This window comes from Salvelinus sp. IW2-2015, linkage group LG10 (assembly GCF_002910315.2).
Source record: "Salvelinus sp. IW2-2015 linkage group LG10, ASM291031v2, whole genome shotgun sequence".
Taxonomy (NCBI): Eukaryota; Metazoa; Chordata; class Actinopteri; order Salmoniformes; family Salmonidae; genus Salvelinus; species Salvelinus sp. IW2-2015.
The window spans coordinates 20,809,602-20,830,743 of NC_036850.1; the positions used below are offsets into that span (position 1 = coordinate 20,809,602).

Sequence of the window (21,142 nt, forward strand, 5' to 3'; positions counted from 1 at the left end):
AAAATATTTTTATAACAAACTATATGAAATTGTATGTATATATTTTTTCAATAGGGCCCATCACTGATATATAATTGAAAGCATGCACTCTTAGAAAAAAATATCTTACTCCTTAGACGTTTCTTTTTATAATAAAGGCAAGCTTACATTGTATATACACTACTCATTGATGTTTCCGCTTGATATTTTATTACACCTCTCCTTTCTGAGACAGCCGCTGCTGCTGGCAAGCCAAGAGAGAGCGAGAGGTTACGTCACTCAGACATCAGCCAATGGAGCTGAGAAGCGCTCTATAAAAGAAGTTCCCATTCTTACTTTTAAGTACCTAGAAACGGAGTTCTCTTATAGCAAGAGAAAAAGCTTTGTATAAATATAACATCACCTGCAAACTTTTTCGATCTCCCTGCAAGACGGCTCATTTGGCTCATAACGGAAGGTAATAAAAATGACTAATTCTGCATGTAATATATTTACATTTAATTAACAAGGAACAAGGAAACATATGTTGGAATAGCAGGTGTCTTTTTGTTGTGAATTAAGTGTCGAAATAACATTTATTAACTAGTTTGCACATAATATTAGTACAGTTTTTTTTTTTTTTTTACAATATAACAAGCTCCAACACGCATTATATACTGTTATCTTGTACCGTTTATTCTTGAGTCTTCTTTTTAGTATAATCTATTCGAAAAAATGTACGTACGTGTAGGCAATATAACAGTTAAGGTCTTCTATTTTTTTTTAACACTATACAGCCTTTTATGTAGCCTATGTTTAATGGTACGAGACTGGTAGAGTAGGGTGGTTTGCAAAAGCGTGAAAGGTGTGAGTGCACCATGCGTAAAATTCATGTAATTTTCGAACAATGTTTTCGAGCAATGTTTATTACTCAGCTGGAGTATCTTTCTCGCTCAATATTAATCACTAAAACATGTACCTCTCCTTACAGATTGTGCAGAAGCCACAAAAAAAACATACAAATGGTTCTCATGATACTACCCATTATCGGCTCAGTCTCTGTGTCTGAGGGGCTGGTGGCCATGGTAACACTATGCCTGGTGTACATGATCATGAAGTACATGCACACAGAGATCCCAGAGGGACTAAAACGGCTCCCAGGACCAAAGCCCCTGCCCATCATCGGGAATGTGCTGGAGGTGCACAACAACCCTCACCTCAGCCTGACTGCCATGAGCGAGCGCTACGGCTCAGTCTTCCAGATCCAAATAGGGATGCGGCCTGTGGTTGTTCTGAGTGGCAGCGAGACAGTCCGCCAGGCTCTTATCAAGCAAGGGGAAGACTTCGCCGGGAGGCCCGATCTATACAGCTTCAAGTTCATCAACGACGGCAAGAGCTTGGCCTTTAGCACCGACAAGGCTGGGGTGTGGCGCGCCCGCCGCAAGCTAGCTATGAGCGCCCTCCGTTCTTTCGCCACCCTGGAGGGATCGACCCCAGAGTACTCCTGTGCCCTGGAGGAGCACGTCTGCAAGGAGGGAGAGTACTTGGTAAAACAGCTGACCTCCGTCATGGATGTCAGTGGCAGCTTTGACCCCTTCCGCCATATTGTRGTATCGGTGGCCAACGTCATCTGTGGAATGTGCTTCGGCCGGCGCTACAGCCATGATGACCAGGAGCTGTTGGGCTTGGTGAACCTGAGTGATGAATTTGGGAAGGTGGTGGGCAGCGGCAACCCTGCAGACTTCATTCCCATCCTTCGTTACCTACCAAACCGCACCATGAAGAGGTTTATGGATATCAATGACCGTTTCAACACCTTTGTGCAGAAGATTGTCAGTGAGCARTATGAAAGCTATGACAAGGTAAATAATACATTGCATCATGTTTCAAAAAATATTTGATCTATTGCTGTTTGTTGTCTGTGATACTGATTGTCCATTGTTCTGTTTTCAGGACAACATCCGTGACATCACTGACTCCCTCATTGACCACTGTGAGGACAGGAAACTAGATGAGAACGCCAACATCCAGGTGTCTGATGAGAAGATTGTGGGCATTGTCAATGATCTGTTTGGGGCAGGTGAGTTGAGTTAAAATAACGCAACAGTTATGCTGAGTCACTCCATATCATTGAAACATTTTTACATTTGTAGGATGTTTTAATTATGCAATGCGGCTTCTGTCTCCCTCTCAAGGTTTTGACACCATCAGCACAGCTTTGTCATGGGCTGTTGTGTACCTTGTGGCTTACCCAGAGATCCAGGAAAGACTGCATCAGGAACTGAGTAAGTTGAAACTTGTTAGTTTTAACAGATAGTTCTGTTGCCTAATTTAAATGAGTCATTCACAGAGAGATCCTATAAATCAGTTCTATATGTAATTGAATGGAGTCATGATTCAAAATATTGTGGCTTACTAACCTGTCACTACGTGTCCCATTTTTTTTTGATAACCAATGTTCTCTATTGTCCTCCCAACAGAGGAAAAGGTGGGAATGATTCGCACTCCCCGTCTCTCAGACAAAACCAACTTACCTCTGCTGGAAGCCTTCATCCTGGAGATCTTCCGGCACTCTTCCTTCCTGCCGTTCACCATCCCACACTGGTGAGTTGCACTTACACCTGCTAGAAACACAAATTTACAATATCAGCCAAACAGACATTTACAATATTAACCAAACACACATTTGCAATGTTAGCCAAACAGACATTTACAATATCAGTTACACATTATAGACACATATGGCATGGTCTGACTCTGGTATTGTCAATATTTTTTCAGCACAGTCAAGGATACATCGCTCAATGGCTACTTCATTCCCAAGGACACCTGTGTCTTTATCAACCAGTGGCAGGTCAACCATGACCCGTGAGTAGTATTTTTAAACTAAAACTTCTCAACTCCATTACTATGCAACTACTGTGCAACAACAGTGTTGTTACTGTAGTAATTACAGTGTTACTACACAGGTATAACACAAACCTAATGTAAAATGTTACCTTTGTGCTCTTCAGGGAGCTGTGGAAGGAGCCTTCTTCATTCAACCCTGACCGTTTCCTGAGTGCTGATGGCACAGAACTTAACAAACTGGAGGGGGAGAAGGTGCTCGTATTTGGCATGGGCAAGCGCCGCTGCATCGGTGAGGCCATCGGACGCAATGAGGTCTACCTCTTTTTGGCCATCCTGCTGCAAAGGCTGCGCTTCCAGGAGAAACCTGGGCACCCACTGGACATGACCCCAGAGTACGGCCTCACCATGAAGCACAAGCGCTGTCAGCTGAAGGCTAGCCTGCGGCCATGGGGGCAGGAGGAGTGAGGGCTATGGTCACATTTATGATTCTCAACATCACAATAACTGATTTATAGTTAGCCCTACATACTTGATGGCATGAGCTGAGTTCAGATTTAAAAGCCAGAGGGTACATTTTCTCTCCAGGAAAGACTGGGCTTGACACCTCTCTTGATTCATAGGAGAATTAACAGTGAGGGAAAACTGAGTCAAATTGTAGACAATTTGAAATCGATAAAATTATAATCTGAAACACGGTTTGTAGAGGGATTCCAAACAAGTGTTGAATTGGATAAAGGACCTTCACAAACTCATAGAGTTGATTGGTTTCTATGACCAGCATACTACAGACCCTTCTAGAGTTTGTCAGGTGTTTTTTCAGGAGATATCAGGAGAGATTATAGCTGTTTAGCTGCCTTTTTGTCTACATCATTGTGTTTTACTTCTCCTCTTGCCTTGATCACAGCTCATATACTGTATCAGATTGCTTTAAAGAGGATGAATCTATAAAACATACACATAACCCCATGGTGGGGTGTTAAAGAGCATTGTTTTTAGTTCCATGTTTGGGTAAAACATTTTGCTACATATTTGTTCGTGGCAAAAATGTTACAACCTACATGATAAAGTGCCTGTTCTTGTACTTTTGAGTTATTGTTCAGGTGGTCATAGATCACAGACAGAGTTGAATGGATGTATCCTCCCATTTCTAAGCTAGATATTTTTATTCCACTGAATAAATCAGTCAAACGTGGACACAACACACTGAAGCTATGTTTGTATGCCACCAACATGTGATTGATTGTTTGTGTACATATTTAAGCCTAGATGTATTTTGGAACGTCCTTTTGTGAAATGTGCCTAAAATGTGTATATATTGTGGTGACTTATTATGGTGGCTTTGTATGACTTTATCAGAATACTAAAATACGTATGTATTACTGACTGTGTTATAAATGTCAACATTTTATAATGTAACGAAGGACTCTTGTAAACTAAAGCCCAAACTGTATACACTATGCATTGTGTTGTTGGTAGCTATCTAGGTAGCTACTGAAATAAAAGCTGAAAATGATAGAAAATCAATTAACTTGTGCTCTCTTTTCTTGAGTGTGTTGGCCTATCTCATTGGCTACCCATGCAACCATTCACAAGCTAATATACACTGGCCAACCATTAGGAGGACGTCGGTATTTGGCTGACCAAAGAGTAAATCTGTGACACTACTAGCTAGATAAGATAGGGTTGGATATCTCTGACCTGTGTACAAGACTTGGACTTCTACTATAAAAACAATCAGCACACAAACTGAGCACGTTTTATGAGTAAATAAGCTATAAACTTGCCATTGGTGCAATGATTTAAAACAACATTTGTTTTGCATTATAAATAATGCCTTAATTGTTTATAATAAGTGCATTTACCTTAATACACTTTTGCAGCAACATGTGCCCTCATTGGTGTCCCCCGCATAAACAATCAATGAACGCTGGTGGGGAAAGCTAAGGAAGTGACGTTGTGAACAGGAAACAACACGGAATCTTCGAGTTCAGAAAGTGTTGTTAGCAAACTAGCAAATTCATCACAAAAAACTCTATCATATACAAAAACAAGGTATATTCTTTTCAATTTTACCAGACAGCGTTTAATGAATAACAAAATGGTGGAGAGGATGGCTATATTAATAACCGACGTTAGCCGTGATCTCTGATTTCACAGCAATTTGGCAGTAGCTAGCCATTTAGTTAGCTAGGTAGCGTTAGCTAGCCATCTTTTCGAATGGAACAGCTAGCCAATTACGTTATTTGGTTAGTTAGCTAGATACCGATTTAACACAGTGATAACTAACTAGGGTATTTGACAGCTACATTGCCAGTTTGTTTCCTACCTAGCTAGCTAGCTAACGACGTAATTGCCAGAGTAGGGAAGTGATGAGTGAGTAGCCAGTTTACGTTAGATAGCCAACGTTAGTAGTAATCTACAAAGTGCGGTGGTTACCCCCTGCTGTTAGCCCATTGTATAGCCAATGTAACTGTGATGGAACTCATATTTTAGACCTGTAACTAAGTCCTTAGACTGTGTTCCACCATTAATGTCCCATTGGTCAGAAAGTTATAATGTATTTGTGAAGTTGACTGTCTTCCATATATGCCTAGATCCAGAGAGAATGGCTGCAGACTGGCTGGGCAGTCTGGTGTCAATAAACTGTGGACCAACCCTGGGCATGTACCAGGGAGAAGTGTCATCTGTGGACCAGACTAGTCAGACCATCTCTCTCAGACAACCTTTCCACAATGGGGTCAGGTGCCATGTCCCTGAGGTCACCTTCAGGTAAGGCTTTCACATGGTGAAGTACAGAAAGATTAGCCTGCATCACAGATTTCAGGAAATAATTTGCGGTGACAATGACATAGGAGAGGAGTTGGCATTTGGCAAGATGGCACAAACAGATTTGAGACTCGGGCTACAGACATACTAGTTACATTCTGTGCATTGATTTAGTTATTTCACAAAGACATAGGGGCCTACTTATTTGTTTTAAGCAATCTGCTGTTAACATGTCAATGTTTACATTGTGTGCAGTGCTATGGACATCAGAGAGCTCAAGTTCCTGGATATCCAAACACAAAGTGGTGTCAGCAGAGCCAGTGCTGGACAGGGGATCTTGTCTGATCCAGGCGTCATTTCTTCAGGGCAGAGTGGTCAGAATAGCAGAGGTGGTTACCCTGCCAACAACACCCATTCCACCACCACTCCTATTACCATTTTACGCAAAGGTGAGATGAGAGGACTAGTTTGGGAGTTTTATTTTTCAAACTGGTTGCAAGGCCCTGACGCAACATCCCCTCAGGTAACAACAATTGGGCTGGGCGACTTTTTATACACTGATAGTGGAACACCACCTTCTATCAGCAGTTCTCCAGAAGCCACAAAGAGTGCTGTCTGACTGAGTGCATTTGAATAGGCCACGGGCTTCTTCAGTGTATTCTACAATGGCCACAGCCTTTCTTCTTATGTACAGTGCAATCGGAAAGTATTCAGACCCCTTGACTTTTTCCACATTTTGTTACGTTACAGCATTATAAAATGGATATTAAAAAAAATCTACACACAATGTCAAAGCAAAAACAGGTTTTTAGACATTTTTGCAAATGTATTAAATATCAGAAATAACTTATTTAAGTATTCAGACCCTTTGCTATGACTCAAAATTGAGCTTCGGTGCATCCTGTTTCCATAGACCCCCCCCAGTCTAAACTGAGCTATCGGGGGAGAAGGGCCTTGGTCAGGGAGGTGACCAAGAACCCAATGGTCACTCTGATAGAGCTCCAGAGTTCCTCTATGGAGAAGGACACTCCACCAATCAGGCCTTTACAGGTGTGCCAAGCTTGTAGCGTCACACCTAAGAAGACTTGAAGCTGTAATCGCTGCCAAAGGTGCTTCAAAAAAGTACTGAGTAAAGGATCTGAATACTTCTGTAAATTGTATATTTCTGTATGAAATAAACGTTCAGGTGATGGGAGAAGGGCACAACGGCCATTGGCCGCAAAAGGCATGGATTGCGAAAAAACAAAGGAGAGCTCAAGCAACTTTTTTTCAAATCATCATTAGAGTCGCATCGTGCAATGTATTAAAAATCAAAACATATAGCCCAACGTTTGTAGAACATTCTTATGGTTGCAATCCCGTTAACGGGATCGATATGACAACAGCCAGTGAAAGTGCAGGGCGCCAAATTCAAACAACAGAAATCTCATAATTAAAATTCCTCAAACATACATGTATCTCATACCATTTTAAAGGTAATCTTGTTGTTAATCCCACCAAAGTGTCCGATTTCAAATAGGCTTTTCAGCGAAAGCACCGCAAACGATTGTTAGGTCACCACCAACTCACAGAAAAAGGAGTCACAAAAAGCACAAATAGAGATAAAATGAATCACTAACCTTTGATGATCTTCATCAGATGACACTCATAGGACTTCATGTTACACAATACATATGTCTTGTTCGATTAAGTTCATATTTATGTCCAAAAACCTCCGTTTACATTGGCGCCATGTTCAGAAATGCCTCCAAAATATCCGGAGAAATTGCAGAGAGCCACGTCAAATAACAGAAATACTCATCATATACTTTGATGAAAGATACATGTTTTACATAGAATTAAAGATACACTTGTTCTTAATGCAACCGCTGTGTCAGATTTCAAAAAGCTTTACGGCAAAACACAATATTCAATAATCTGAAAACAGCGTTCAGCCACAAAGGCAAGCCATACAGTTACCCGCCAAATTGTGCAGTCAACAAAACTCATAAAAAGCATTATAAATCTTCACTTACCTTTGCTGATCTTCGTCGGAATGCACTCCCAGGACTCCCACTTCCACAAGAAATGTTCGTTTTTTCCGGTAATGTCCATCATTTATGTCCAAATAGCTATTTTTGAAGCGTGTTTGGTAAACAAATCCAACGTCAGGGAAGCGCGTTCACTAAAACCTGACGAAATGTCCAAAAGTTCCGTAACAGTCCGTAGAAACATGTCAAACGATGTATTGAATCAATCTTTATAATGTTTTTAACATAAATCTTGAATAATGTTCCAACCGGAGAATTACATTGACTTCAGATGAGCGATGGAACAGAGCTTCCTCTCATGTGACCGCGCATGGTCAAAGAATGGTCAGGTCATGGCAGACCTGACTAATTCCCCTCTCATTCGGCCCCCCTTCACAGTAGAGGCATCAGACAAGGTTCTACAGACTGTTGACATCTAGTGGAAGCCGTAGGAAGTGCAAACTCATCCATATCTCGCTGTGATTTCAATGGGCTCTTGGTTGAAAATCGACCAGCCTCAGAATTTCCACTTCCTGTTTGGATTTTTTCTCAGGTTTTTGCCTGCCATATGAGTTCTGTTATACTCCCAGACATAATTCAAACAGTTTTAGAAACTTGAGTGTTTTCTATCCAATACTACTAATAATATGCATATATTAGCAACTATGACTGAGGAGCAGGCTGTTTACTCTGGGAACCTCTGTGCACCTTTCATCCAAGCTACTCAATACTGCCCCTGCAGCCATAAGAAGTTAATAACTCTAAATTAAGCATATAGGAGTAGCTATTTTAACCGCTCAACACAGAATAGCTGCACTTGCACACTCCCTCAAATCATTTGGAGAAAATATTTATATTTTATTCAGCTATGTTCAATTGTATTCTTCATACTATAAAATAATGGCACAGAATTCTAAGCAAATCTTGTTGCTAAATGAACTAGTGTAGACTACAGCTATTTGGCATAGCCAGATCAGGGCCTAACATAAGGACAACTCAGAGTATGCTATTCTGTTCCTCTGAAATAAACTACTTTTTTATTCATATCATGCTTCTTTAGACTTGTCTAAAATAAATAATAGATTTATTGTGAAGGTGTAGGCTATATTACATGGATTTATTAGACTTTTTCTAATATAGATATTCCAAAGGTCTGCATCGGTGGCTTGTAGGATATGTGTGGAAGCCAGGAGATGCTAAATGTGTTTGTTAGTTAACGGTCAATTACCGTGAGACCGACCAGTTATTTGCTTGACAATCACCGGCTGATTAAATTTCATGACCGCCACAGTCCTAGTAATGTAACTAAATGTGGAAAAAGTCAAGGGGTCTGAATACTTTCTGAATGCACTATATATTGCACCAGACTCTTACACCATTTATTTAACCTTTTTATTTAACCATCACACTCAATGACTACATAACTTTTTATCTCTGCCTCTGTTGCTTATGTGTGCTAGATGTAGGCTAATACATTTGACCTGCACTATATTTAGCCACTTCATGTGTTTACTCATTGAATTTGGTGCCAACTGTAACAGTTAATCCCATTTAGAAAGTACACTCAACACATTATCACATTGGGAACGAGGCTATTTCTCAATTATGACATGTTTACATAAGATAGTTTAAGCACAGTCATGAACATATTTCTCACAATCTGACTGTGATTATAGAGCAGAAAGTTCTCATTGTTGATCTTTTTCCTTATTCAGTGACAGGAGGAAATGTGAAACTACAAGAATCAGTGTCACATGTAAATCCACTCCCTAATCTCTAGGCTCTGCACAGTTTGTCAGCAGTCATTGAAGCCAAGCCAACACATTGCTTCACCTGGCATTTTTTTCTGTTTTTGATCATAGTAACATTTATGCACTTGTCTTTTCTGAGAGACACCTAGGCTCTGTGGGTAGGAAGGGAAAGGTTACACTGTTTTCCTGACCGGCACATTCATACATTAAGGGCTTCTGTTTCTTTTGTTTGGTCCCTGCTCTGTTATTTCTGGTTATCAGACACAGAAATCCCTGTTTTGGCACAAATGTTTTAGTAAATCATTAACCTCGGATGTACTATGAGAATACTTTTCTGTAATTTCTGCCTGGTAAAATAACCACAACCCATAATCAAATCAAATTTTATTTGTCACATGCGCCGAATACAACCTTACAGTGAAATGCTTACTTACGAGCCCTTAACCGACAATGCGGTTAAAAAAAATATGGATAACAAAATAAAGTAACAAGTAATTAAAGATCAGCAGTAAAATAACAATAGCGAGACCATATATAGGGGGGTACCGGTACAGAGTCAATGCGCGGTGGCACCGGTTAGTTGAGGTAATATGTACATGTAGGTAGAGTTATTAAAGTGATTATGCATACATGATAACAACAGAGAGTATGCAGCGTTGAATAGACAAGTGCAGGGGGGGGGGGGCAATGCAAATAGTCTGGGTTGCCATTTGGTTAGATGTTCAGGAGTCTTATGGCTTGGGGGTAGAAGCTGTTGAAAGCCGTTGAGAAGCCTCTTAGACCTAAACTTGGCGCTCCGGTACCGCTTGCCGTGCGTAGCAGAGAAACAGTTTATGACTAGGGTGGCTGGAGTCTTGGACAATTTTTAGTGCCTTCCTTGACACCGCCTTGTATAGCGGTCCTGGGTGGCAGGAAGCTTGGCCCCAGTGATGTACTGGACCGTTCGCACTACCCTCTGTAGTGCCTTGCGGTCGGATGCCAAGCAGTTGCCATACCAGGCAGTGATGCGACCAGTCAGGATGCTCTCGATGGTGCAGCTGTAGAATCTTTTGAGGATCTGAGGACCCATGCCAAATCTTTTCAGTCTCCTGAGGGGGAATAGGTTTTGTCGTGCCCTCTTCACGACTGTCTTGGTGTGCTTGGAGCATGTAAGTTTGTTGGTGATGTGACGCCAAGGAACTTGAAGCTCTCAACCTGCTCCACTGCGATGAGAATGGGGGCATGCTCGGTCCTGTTTTCCTTTAGTCCGCAATCATCTCCTTTGTCTTGATCACGTTGAGGGAGAGGGTGTTGTCCTGCACCACACGGCCAGGTCTCTGACCTCCTCCCCATAGGCTGTCTCGTCGGTGTTGTGTCATCGGAAAACTTAATGATGGTGTTGGAGTCGTGCTTGGCCGTGCAGTCATGAGTGAACAGGGAGTGCAGGAGTTGACTGAGCACGCACCCTGAGGGGCCCCCTGGTTGAGGATCAGCATGGCGGATGTATTGTTACCTACCCTTACTACCTGGGGGCGGCCCATCAGGAAGTCTAGGATCCAATTGCGGAGGGAGGTGTTTAGTCCAGGGTCCTTAGCTTATTGATGAACTTTGAGGGCACTATGGTGTGAACGCTGAGCTGTAGTCAATGAATAGCTTCTCACATAGATGTTCATTTTGTCCAGGTGGGAAAGGGCAGTGTGAAGTGCAATTGAGATTGCATCATCTGTGGATATGTTGGGCACTATGGAAATTGGAGTGGATCTAGGGTTTCTGGGATAATGTGTTTGATGTGAGCCATGACCAGCTTTTCAAAGCACTTCATGGCTACAGACGTGAGTGCTACGGGTCGGTAGTCATTTAGGCAGGTTACCTTAATGTTCTTGGCACAGGCACTATGGTGGTCTGCTTTAAAACATGTTGGTTTTACAGACTTGGACAGGGAGAGGTTGAAAATGTCATTGAAGTCAGTTGGTCAGCACATGCTCACAGTACACGTCCTGGTAATCCGTCTGGCCTGCGGCCTTGTGAATGTTGACCTGTTTAAAGGTCTTACTCACATCGGCTGCGGAAAGCATGATCGCACAGTCTTTCGGAACAGCTGGTGCTCGCATGCATGTTTCAGTGTTATTTGCTTCGAAGCGAGCATAGAAGTGGTTTAGCTCGTCTGGTAGGCTTGTGTCACTGGCAGCTCTCGGCTGTGCTTCCCTTTGTAGTCTGTAATGGTTTACAAGTCCGCCACATCCGACGAGCGTCAGAGCCGGTGTAGTACGATTCAGTCTAGTCCTGTATTGACGCTTTGCCTGTTTGATGGTTCGTCGAGGGCATAGCGGTATTTCTTATAATGCTCCGGGTTGGAGTCTGCTCCTTGAAAGCCGGTTATAGCCTTTAGCTCAGTGGGAATGTTGCCTGTAATCCATGCTTCTGGTTGGGGTATATACTACGTGCACGGACAATGTCATCGATGCACTTATTGATGAACACCATATGAGTCGATGTAACCTCAATGCCATTGGAGGAATCCCGAACAATTTCCAGTTCGTGTGCTAGCAAAACAGTCCTGTAGTAGCTTTAGCATCTGCTTCATTCTGTACCACTTTTTTTATTGATCTAGTCACAGGTGCTTCCTGCTTTCCATCTTGCTTTGTAAGCAGGAATTCAGGAGGAGATAGAATTATGGTCAGATTTGCCAAATGGAGGGCGAGGGAGAGCTTTGTTATGCGTCTCTGTGTGTGTGAGTAAAGGTGGTCCAGAGTTTTTTTCCCTCTGGTTGCACATTTAACATTGCTGATAGAAATTTTGGTAAAACGAATTTAAAGCTTTTCAACCTGCAAATTGAGAGGTCTCCAACGACACATAAGCTGGAAAGGTAACGCCTGCCTCTTAGGTTTGAGCGTTCTATTTAATGTCTGGTGTTTCTAAGGTCTTCGAAGGACGTTAAGTTAGATCAATTGTTATCGAGCCGTGTAAATATACTAAGCTGCGTCATACATGCTGGTTCTTAGTGGCAGTCCTGCGGAGCTTTGTCTGTTTCATGGGGGGTGTGTATGGGTAACAGCTACGGAAAAATACCAGATATTGAAATCAAGTACTCAAGAACTTCCGAATGTGTGTCTATTCTACTAACACAGAGATTGTGCCATACGTTTGCTATGCAAAATGGAAGGAAAGTGAGGGTTTATAATCGATCGCTAGAGATTCTCAGGACGGCAGGCACCGCCTCTCTTAGAAGCATTATGTCTCATATGCTCTGATCATTCGTCATCTAACATAAGAACACGTGGTATCTGTGGACAGTCTTGTTCGCCGTGATGTATAATTCTTATTGGAGCTGAGTTGGTTGAAATATGAGTCTAGATAAGTCTAGGTCACGATACTTGAGCTCCTCAGACTTTCGTGGATATAAGAGTGGAAGAAATATGGATTGCTTGAAGTGTGGGAGTAATCGCGCAGGTGTGTGGATAGTCCTGATGTCCAGAAGTTATCGGGTGCATAAGAAGACTTTGTATATGCGGAGCGAGAAGCGATTATGTACAAAATAAGTGTGGTTATATTATTGAGTGAACAAAAAAAACACAATCCGGTTTCTTGTGGGGTACATGTAATAAATAACGTTGGAATGTTGCGCTCTTCGTTGTTGTTCGCTTGCTTCATTGTTTACCTTAATTAGCAGACGACTCTTTTTAATTTAGAGATAGCTACTTAATAGTTATCTGCTAATCAGTGTTTAGTTCTATGTTTTGTTTGGACTGGTTGGTGAAACCGGTGTCCTTTCCTCTAGTCTGGGGTATCACATATGTAGAATGAGTATGGGATGTACTAGTATCCATATTTACAAGGGTGTGTTCTGTGTGGGTGAAGCAGCCAGAGCGACTGATTGCTAGAGCATGTTTACTTGTGACTGGTTCGCCGATCCAGGTCAGCCGTTGCAAAAGGCTTGTACGAATACGTTACCGTGCTCTATCTACTAATATACGTGTGTAGTGCTAAGATGCGGAATATATAATCTGTTCCTCGCTACTCCTCGTGCACGATAATATATCTGTGTATCCTGCTCCTAAGAGTAGTCTATGGTCTAGAGTTAGATCCTCTCGTTCTGACAGTAGCACCTTCTTGATCAATCTCAGATACTCTACCCTCTTACTCATCTCTCGCATCTGCGTCAGACCTATCTAAGGATCTCTCCCCACAAGCGAAGCCTATGTTGTTTCCTTAGTGACTTCTATTTGCGCTTGGACGGGTCCAGGGATCAGTTATGAGAAAGTCGACTGATTTATACTTTGGATTTTTTATTTTAATACTCTGAGGATTCTTAGTGTGCCAATTCTTGCAAGGAGAGCTAATGATGTCACACAATTTCAGTGAAGCCTGAAGCTGCTGAGTGTGGCGGGGTTGGTAGTATGACTTTACATGATTTTGTAATGCACATGCACCTATACGCCAGTCACCTATAGCAGTGGGGCTCCAGTGAGTGAACATGGGATTATAGGGTAGGGTGGGTGGTACCGTATCTACTTAATGGGAAGAACATGAGCAATGGGCTGGCGTATACCCTATAAATTAGGATCTGCTTAGCATTATATATAACTTGACAGAGTAATATTCTGTGGACGATATCTAGGAGTGGAGTGTAATTGTAAGCTAGAGTGAAATGCAATAGATCCTCGGTGGAGGAAATCAAGGTAGGAGGAGTTATCTAATTGTCAGCTGAGTCATTAAATAGAACACAGTGATTAATTTATTAAGAGGGTAATTTTGGGGGTGAAACGAATAGATAATCATAAAGAAATCTCCAGTTTGTGATGATAACTAGTGATATCCAGATGGTATACATAAGCTTATACAGTCCCTCTGTGATTATCCTCTTACTGTCTCTTCACAGATAACAGTGCGTGTACATACCATTAAAGAGTGTCCTAGTAATAGCTCTTGACTTCCTTCCTGTTCTGATGGACTCTCTCTGCTTCTCTCTTTCTTCTCTCGTTTCTCTCTACTCTTATCTGTATCTTCTCTTTCTCTCAATCTCTATTGCTCTCTCTCTTCCCACTCTCTCTCTCTGCACTCTCTATCTCACTCATTAGCGCACTCGTGGCTTCACATCTCTAGCTCAACTCACTTCTAATCTCAGTCATTAATCTGCACTATCGGACTCACTACTCACATCTATCTCTCACAGACAGACAGACAGACATAGACAGAGGGAGTTGTTTATTTTGCGTGAATCTTGACTGCATCTATTGTTTACTGCTTGTCCTGATCAGTGCTTTTTATCCTTATAGCATTGTGTAAAGACTATTTATCTCATTGCGAGATATGATACTCTCGTTTAAGTGCAACTGTGTATTGATTCGATGTGCTTCGTCATATCCTTGCGGGTGTGCACTAGAACACTTGCCTGTCAATACTAACACTTGTAGGGTTTACTGATTTTGAGAATGTTCCTAGACTAGCGCCTCTGATATGGTGTATAAGTGTCATTTACTGATATAGAGTTATATGGTCCAACATTTACTATAGATATAATAATGGAGTCTGTGAGTATAGTAATGCGATTTTCTTGAGGGTAAATGGGTAGTCTCTGCGCGTGGCTGAGGTTTTCATGCTCTCATTTAGTTTACTATGGCTCAAGTGTATTTTTTAAAATAATCGGTCTAGCTGGTTTCATTGAAGCCTTTAATTATTGTTCTCTATACAATGCGTGCGATGGTTCAATTAGCTAATAACTACTACAGATCACTATAAGGTACAATAACTCTAATTTTTTGGTGTGTACATAGTATATCTATCTGTGTTCTATCTTGACTGGGGAGTGGTTGGTATAGCCCAGGTGTGACAATTGAGAGTCAGTCTGATTCACTTGATGACTATTACTCATGTATGAGTAAGTTTATGCGCGTGTATAGTAGGTTAATTATGGACTCTGTCGTATTATAGGTTTTCTTATTGTTTATAAATGTTCTGAGCACTAGTTTAGTAAAAGCGCGTAAACCTGCAGCAACGGAATTGATGGAGTAACAAGATTTCATCTTTTATAATAATGTGTGCTCTGAGTGCTCTTCGAGCGGTCCCCCTTGCCTAGTGTGTCGAATGAAGAGCCAATTGAGTGAGTGTTAGCATTAGAGTCTCTAAGTGATTCTGTTGTGATACATGTAGTGTACTGAGTTAGCGTTGGAATTGTTCGGTGACAACACCATTGTGACATAAACAGTAGTGTGTACGTGACTTGACTGAAGAGTTTCTTGTGTGTTATCCCTTGCTCGTGAGAGCCGTAAGGTAGAGCAGCGTGAGCTGTGCATGGATAGAGTGACGCTTGACCGAGCTGCGTTGGCGTTGGCTGTGACTTTCATCTGGTGCGTCTCTCTCTTCATAGACGTTAAGCTACGAGACCTTCATCTAACGGTATAAGGCAGTATTGAAACACGTGCCGGTGAATTTATTCCATATATAGTTAATATTTTTTCTCCAGTTTGGTTCTCTCGTTTCATTAGATGAGATTTCAAGTATAGGCGTATGCATAGTATCATGAAGTGCGATGATGTGTAGATGGATCTGTAGTAGTTTTTGATGAATCTAAATACTATTGCTAGCCGGATAGTAATGATTGATGTGCGTTATTTCGATTCTTGCGGTATGTGAGAATACTGTAGAGACTGTAGCTTCCTGATACAGCATAGGATAAGCATGCAGTAATGGGACACAGATTCTAGAGAGTCAGGACTGAAGATCTGACACGAGATTTACCTGGACTCTCAGTCTGAAATATTAAGCCTCTTTAACATGGGATGAATATATAATGAGACCATAATGAGCTAGTGGCAGGCCTGAGGCAGGTATATGTCATTGGAAGTTATTATATATATTGATGTGTGAATCATGACTGCCTATTACGTGCTTTGAGTTGGCAGTATTCTTCGATGAATCCTGTCCGACATCATCTAGTAACCGAGGGCCGCAACCAGGTCCACGCCGGAAGAAGAACGGAGTAAGATCTGGGTTAGCGGGAGGGGTGGGATGGTGCGAGGTTATTGAAGTCTCTGGGTTATTTTATAAGTACTGAGTGTGTGTATGGTGCGCTGTCGACCTTCATCTGGACGTAAGCAGGTCTGGGATGATCAGACTGATATGACTTATGTAGTGCCTGAGAATCCTAGTGGGGGCACCTGTCGTCGACAAGTGCTAGTCCGTGTTCCTTCCGCAGTATTATCATGATCCGGGCATTCAGGTTGCTGTATAGATGGGTGGGCAGCCGTCTGTGGTTTATCGACGTACCAGATTGAGGTTCAGTAGAGTTCCTGCCTGGCTGAAAGCGCGGCTTTCAGTATAGGGTGATACGACCACATCTAGAATTACCGAATCACTTGGAGGTCCGATGTAGTTATATCATCCTGGAGGTCAAACCAGTCGTCTACCGGCAGATCACGGTCCCACAACACGGGGGCAAGGAGTACTGCACTGGTAAGAGAGAGAGACAACACAACACCCTCCATTGGCTCCATTCACATTCACCATGGGAGAGAGAGCGAGCACCCTCCTCCATTCACATATATCACACATCCACATCTAGAAACCTGCTGCCCTGAGGGTTAGACTGATAGAGCACTCTCCATTCACATCTGTCATCACACATTCACTTCCAGAGGCCTGTCTGCCAGTGCCCTTAGGCCCTGAGTGTCTCTCACCCCAGCCACTGGATCTATTGAGGCTACAGTAGACCCATGGGTTTGGCTAAGCGAGCCAGACTAGTGGAGAGACAGGACATTGTGTACAGGTCTAAAATAGGCCTTAAACTAACAGGCAAGAAGAAAATTGCCCCAGTAATTGGACGCAACCGTGAGGAATTACAACAGTGTCGGTATTCTCAGTGAAGACCATCGGGCTGGAGATGTGATGGGGGAGAGATATTGGTTCCGGTCACAGCCCAGCCCATGTGCAGCGTGCGGTGAAGAGGCTGAGCCTCTCCCTCTCAGTAATCACTGCTGGCTTCTCCCTAAGGAGTGACACACCCACCGTGCACACACACACATCTAATGAGCTAGTCTTCTCTGTCCATACAGATACTAGAATGTTTTTCGTGTAGCTCAGAGATGGGAAAACGACTGTAGATTGGTGACCCATTCAACCAAAGAATCGGGATTTACCATGAAAAATATATATTTTTTGTCCCTCTAAAATTAATAGAATTGATGACCGACACAACAAGTTCTACCCTCAGGATGTTTTCTGTTGCATGCGTGTCTTGCGGACCGGTGATAATGAGTGTAGTGTTTCCTTCGGAAACTAGTTGAATTCCCCTCCATGTCAGTGTTGACTTTAGACAGGAATAGTGTAAGTTCTCAGAGTGACAGTGTGGGTCTAATGTAGGCCTACCTCTTGTGCTTCTGTGACGCAACACTGAAACGCTTTGCTGGGTGTGGGTTTGACTGTCTCCTATAGGCCAGAAAGGGCCACTTCCCACTTTGCAACGTGCTGGGATCCTACCCTGGTTGCTCTTTTGATTGGGGCAGCAGGTGACTTTTGAGCTCACTGCCCCACCACACCATGCAGTCCCAGTCCATCTCTGGGAAGAGGAGCTGCTCTTCCACACCTCAACAACACTCTTTATATGTGTGTTACATAATTGGTTTCATACAGGAGATAAGTGAATGGCACACTATGCTAGGCCCCTGGTCTGGATTCCAAGGTGTGACAAGAAGAGCAACACCTATCACTCTGGCTCCGCTGGACCAATCACTACGCTGTAGGGATAGGGGATCAGTACCAGTCAAATCTGGTTTCTGGTGTTGGCATAAAGTGATATAGGTCTAAGTGGAACACAAGCACACACACGCTCACACACACACTCACACACATGCTCGCTCTCTCATTAGGGAAAAGAGGATAGCGATGCCAATACCATCGCTATTAGTCATAGAATGCATTCTGTGCCCCCATAGAGATAGGAGTGTTATGCTTCTGTTGCCAGCTGACTAAATACTCCCAGACGAAGATACTACACTGATACACCTCGCTGGATAACTTAATCCACTACATGAAATGACTCACTACATGAATGTGAGCCCTAGCCTCAAATAGCCCGCTACACTACAGTACATACTGGACCGACATACAGGTATGTGCAAAGTGCAGCAGTTCTTAGAAAGGGTTATGATGTTGGCACTTTTAGCCAACGTAGCCTAACATGGCCGCCAGCCAGTGTTATCATGGCGACAGCAGTGCGATGACTATGAAGACAACAATGCGGGCCAGGCAGCCATTAAAAGCCTTGCCCCTGGTGCTGAATGTGGACGCTTTTGTCTTTTTTTACCGAATGGGCTGGGCAGGTCTGCTACCTCTGCCTCTTTCTGCCTGAATGCTGTCATGCTAAGCCCCATCCTCTGTACCTTGTAATTATCAGACCGCTCTGAGCTTTACATAAACAGCACCTCTCATAGTCACACACAGGTTACCACTCAAATGGCACCCTATATAGTGCTCTACTTTTGCTAAGGGCCCATAGGGAATAGGGTGCCACTTGGGATACAACCACACTACATGTGGAACAAACCCTTACCCTACTCCAGGCTGCTCTCACCTGAATCCATTCCTATCCACTGTAAACATTTAAATCAACAACATGAGACAACAGAAAAGGGGCTAGGAAAACAAATGTTTGGCGTTGGGATAACATATTGTCTGTCTGCACGTAGACAAGTCTGTAAGGGCTATTATGTGGTGCATCATTGGCCTTATTATTCAGTTTCGGTGGAAAAGGCACAGTTCTACTCTCCTTTGCTAATTCCTATGTGTGTTAAACCACTCCTCATCTACACGTTGGTACCTTAGTTGGGGAGGACGGGCACATGGTAATGGCTGGAATGGAAAAAGTGGAAAGGTATCAACAACATCAGACACATTCAGTTTCCAGCCATTATTATGAGCCTTCCTCTCCTCAGCAGCATCCACTGCTACACATGTACTCAAATCTCGTCACTGCAAACACACTAAAGCCACAGAACAAATCACTGCCCTGCAAACTACCTTTGATTTAGAGAGTGACAGGAGAGAGAGCTGAGGACGAGTATGTTATTCACAACTATTGATTCCCCTGGTCCGGTGGCATGAGAGCAAATGGAACTTAAATTTACATTTTTGTACCTTTTTCTCCCCAATTTCGATTTTGTCTCATTGCTACAGAGCGTGATGAGCCAAGTAAAGCCCCAAACCCTCCCCTAACCCGGACGACGCTGGGCCAATTGTGTGCCGCCCTGTGGGACTGCTGCGCCACTCAGGAGGCCCTCAAATGGAACTTTCTAATCAATTGACCTGCATTAATCTTAGTTATGAGGGCTGAGGTTATGGAGTGTCTGGAGTGTTAGAGGCTCGCAGCCCCTTGGTACTGCAGCAGTAACAGGCCTGTAGTCTGGAGGAGCCTTGTGAAACCTCACTCCTTGTTCTCTCTCTCTCTCCCCCCTCCCTCTCTCAGCGCCAGCCCTAATCACCCATGGCCCGCTTCCACCCTGCGTGTGTGTATTGATTTCAGCTTCAATGTTCTCGTTGTCATGCTTGAAGGATTGCTTCCAGTTGAGTTTTTTTTACTGCCGCTGTGTGCTCCTGGCTACCCGGTTGAGCATTGCGTGTAGTGTGTGTGTGTGTGTGTGTGTGTGTGTGTGAGAGAGAGTACACAGGATTGGGGTGGGGTGCTCTAGCAGGGGAATTCCTGACAAACACATCTAGCTGGGGGGATGGTCAAAAGGCAATTAGATCATAGTGCAACTCCCACCTCTCCCTTTCCCTCTCCTCAGTGGCAGGTTGCATGACAAGGAGCAGTTAACTTTGCTGTGTGTTTATCGCTCACGTGATTGTCCGAGGAACGGCGCAGCAGAGTAGACTGGGTTTCTCCCACCCCACTGTAACATATTACCTGTCTTTGTACTGGAACAGTGGGAGGGATGTGGAGATACGAACAGGGAAGAGATGAGGTTAATTTCACCCAGGCATGACATCCGTCTATCTGCTGTTTGCAGGTGTGTTTGCTTGCATGTCACACTGCGTGTGTTCTGCCTTGAGTGATATGCCTGTGTGTTTCTGATAGCTGCATGCGTGCCTGCATGCACGTAATACATGAGGAGGGAGGCCACGCTGAGCACTCAATAGCCAGGCCAACGCTTTGGAACAGGCCATTAAGGTCTTACCTGCTTCACTATCAAAGGGATATTGAGCCGTGCAGCCCCTCCAACTTGTCTTTGTTCCTCTCTAGACTAATGTGCCATGTGCTATAGGTAGAGATTAGCACAGGGCTCTTTAAAGGGCTCCGTGAGCAGCTACCAGAATAATGACATGGTTGTGGCAGTACCTAGGAACCATGTTCCCTGGGCTGGTCTTTCCGAGATATCCTCTACTGTGTTGACACACAGACCTGAGGAGTAGAGAGATAGATATACAGTTGAAGTCGGAAGTTTACATACACTTAGATTGGAGTCATTAAAACTTGTTTTTCAACCACTCCACAAATTTATAGTTGCAAAAACTGTAGTTTTTGCAAGCCGGTTAGGACATCTACTTTGTGCATGACACAAGTCATTTTTCCAACAATTGTTTACAGACAGATTATTTCACTTATAATTCCCTGTATCACAATTCCAGTGGGTCAGAAGTTTACATACACTAAGTTGATTGTGCCTTTAAACAGCTTGGAAAATTCCAGAAAATGATGTCACGGCGTTAGAAGTTTCTAACAGGCTAATTGACATAATTTGAGTCAGTTGGAGGTGTACCTGTGGATGTATTTCAAGGCCTACCTTCAAACTCAGTGCCTCTTTGCTTGACATCATGGGAAAATCAAAAGAAATCAGC

The 21,142-nt window shown here is 43.1% G+C and overlaps 2 protein-coding genes across 2 annotated transcripts in view; both read left to right on the forward strand.

Annotated features, from left to right (window-relative positions):
- The first annotated feature begins 311 nt into the window (after nt 1-311).
- On the forward strand, nt 312-4,332 carry LOC111969507 (cytochrome P450 1A1). Its single transcript, XM_023995684.1, has 7 exons — nt 312-436; nt 950-1,820; nt 1,912-2,038; nt 2,154-2,243; nt 2,439-2,562; nt 2,740-2,826; nt 2,973-4,332. The coding sequence occupies exons 2-7, from the start codon at nt 981-983 to the stop codon at nt 3,271-3,273; spliced, it is 1,569 nt and encodes a 522-aa protein (XP_023851452.1). The 5' UTR covers nt 312-436; nt 950-980; the 3' UTR covers nt 3,274-4,332.
- Nucleotides 4,333-4,715: 383 nt separating this feature from the next.
- The window catches only part of LOC111969509 (enhancer of mRNA-decapping protein 3), a 33,895-nt gene continuing 17,468 nt past the window's right edge, over nt 4,716-21,142 (forward strand). Inside the window, exons 1-4 of the mRNA XM_070445482.1 lie at nt 4,716-4,860; nt 5,403-5,577; nt 5,830-6,182; nt 16,655-16,765. Of these exons, the coding sequence (XP_070301583.1) occupies nt 5,414-5,577; nt 5,830-6,182; nt 16,655-16,765 (628 nt within the window). The 5' untranslated portion in view covers nt 4,716-4,860; nt 5,403-5,413. The remainder of the gene's footprint in view (nt 4,861-5,402; nt 5,578-5,829; nt 6,183-16,654; nt 16,766-21,142) is intronic.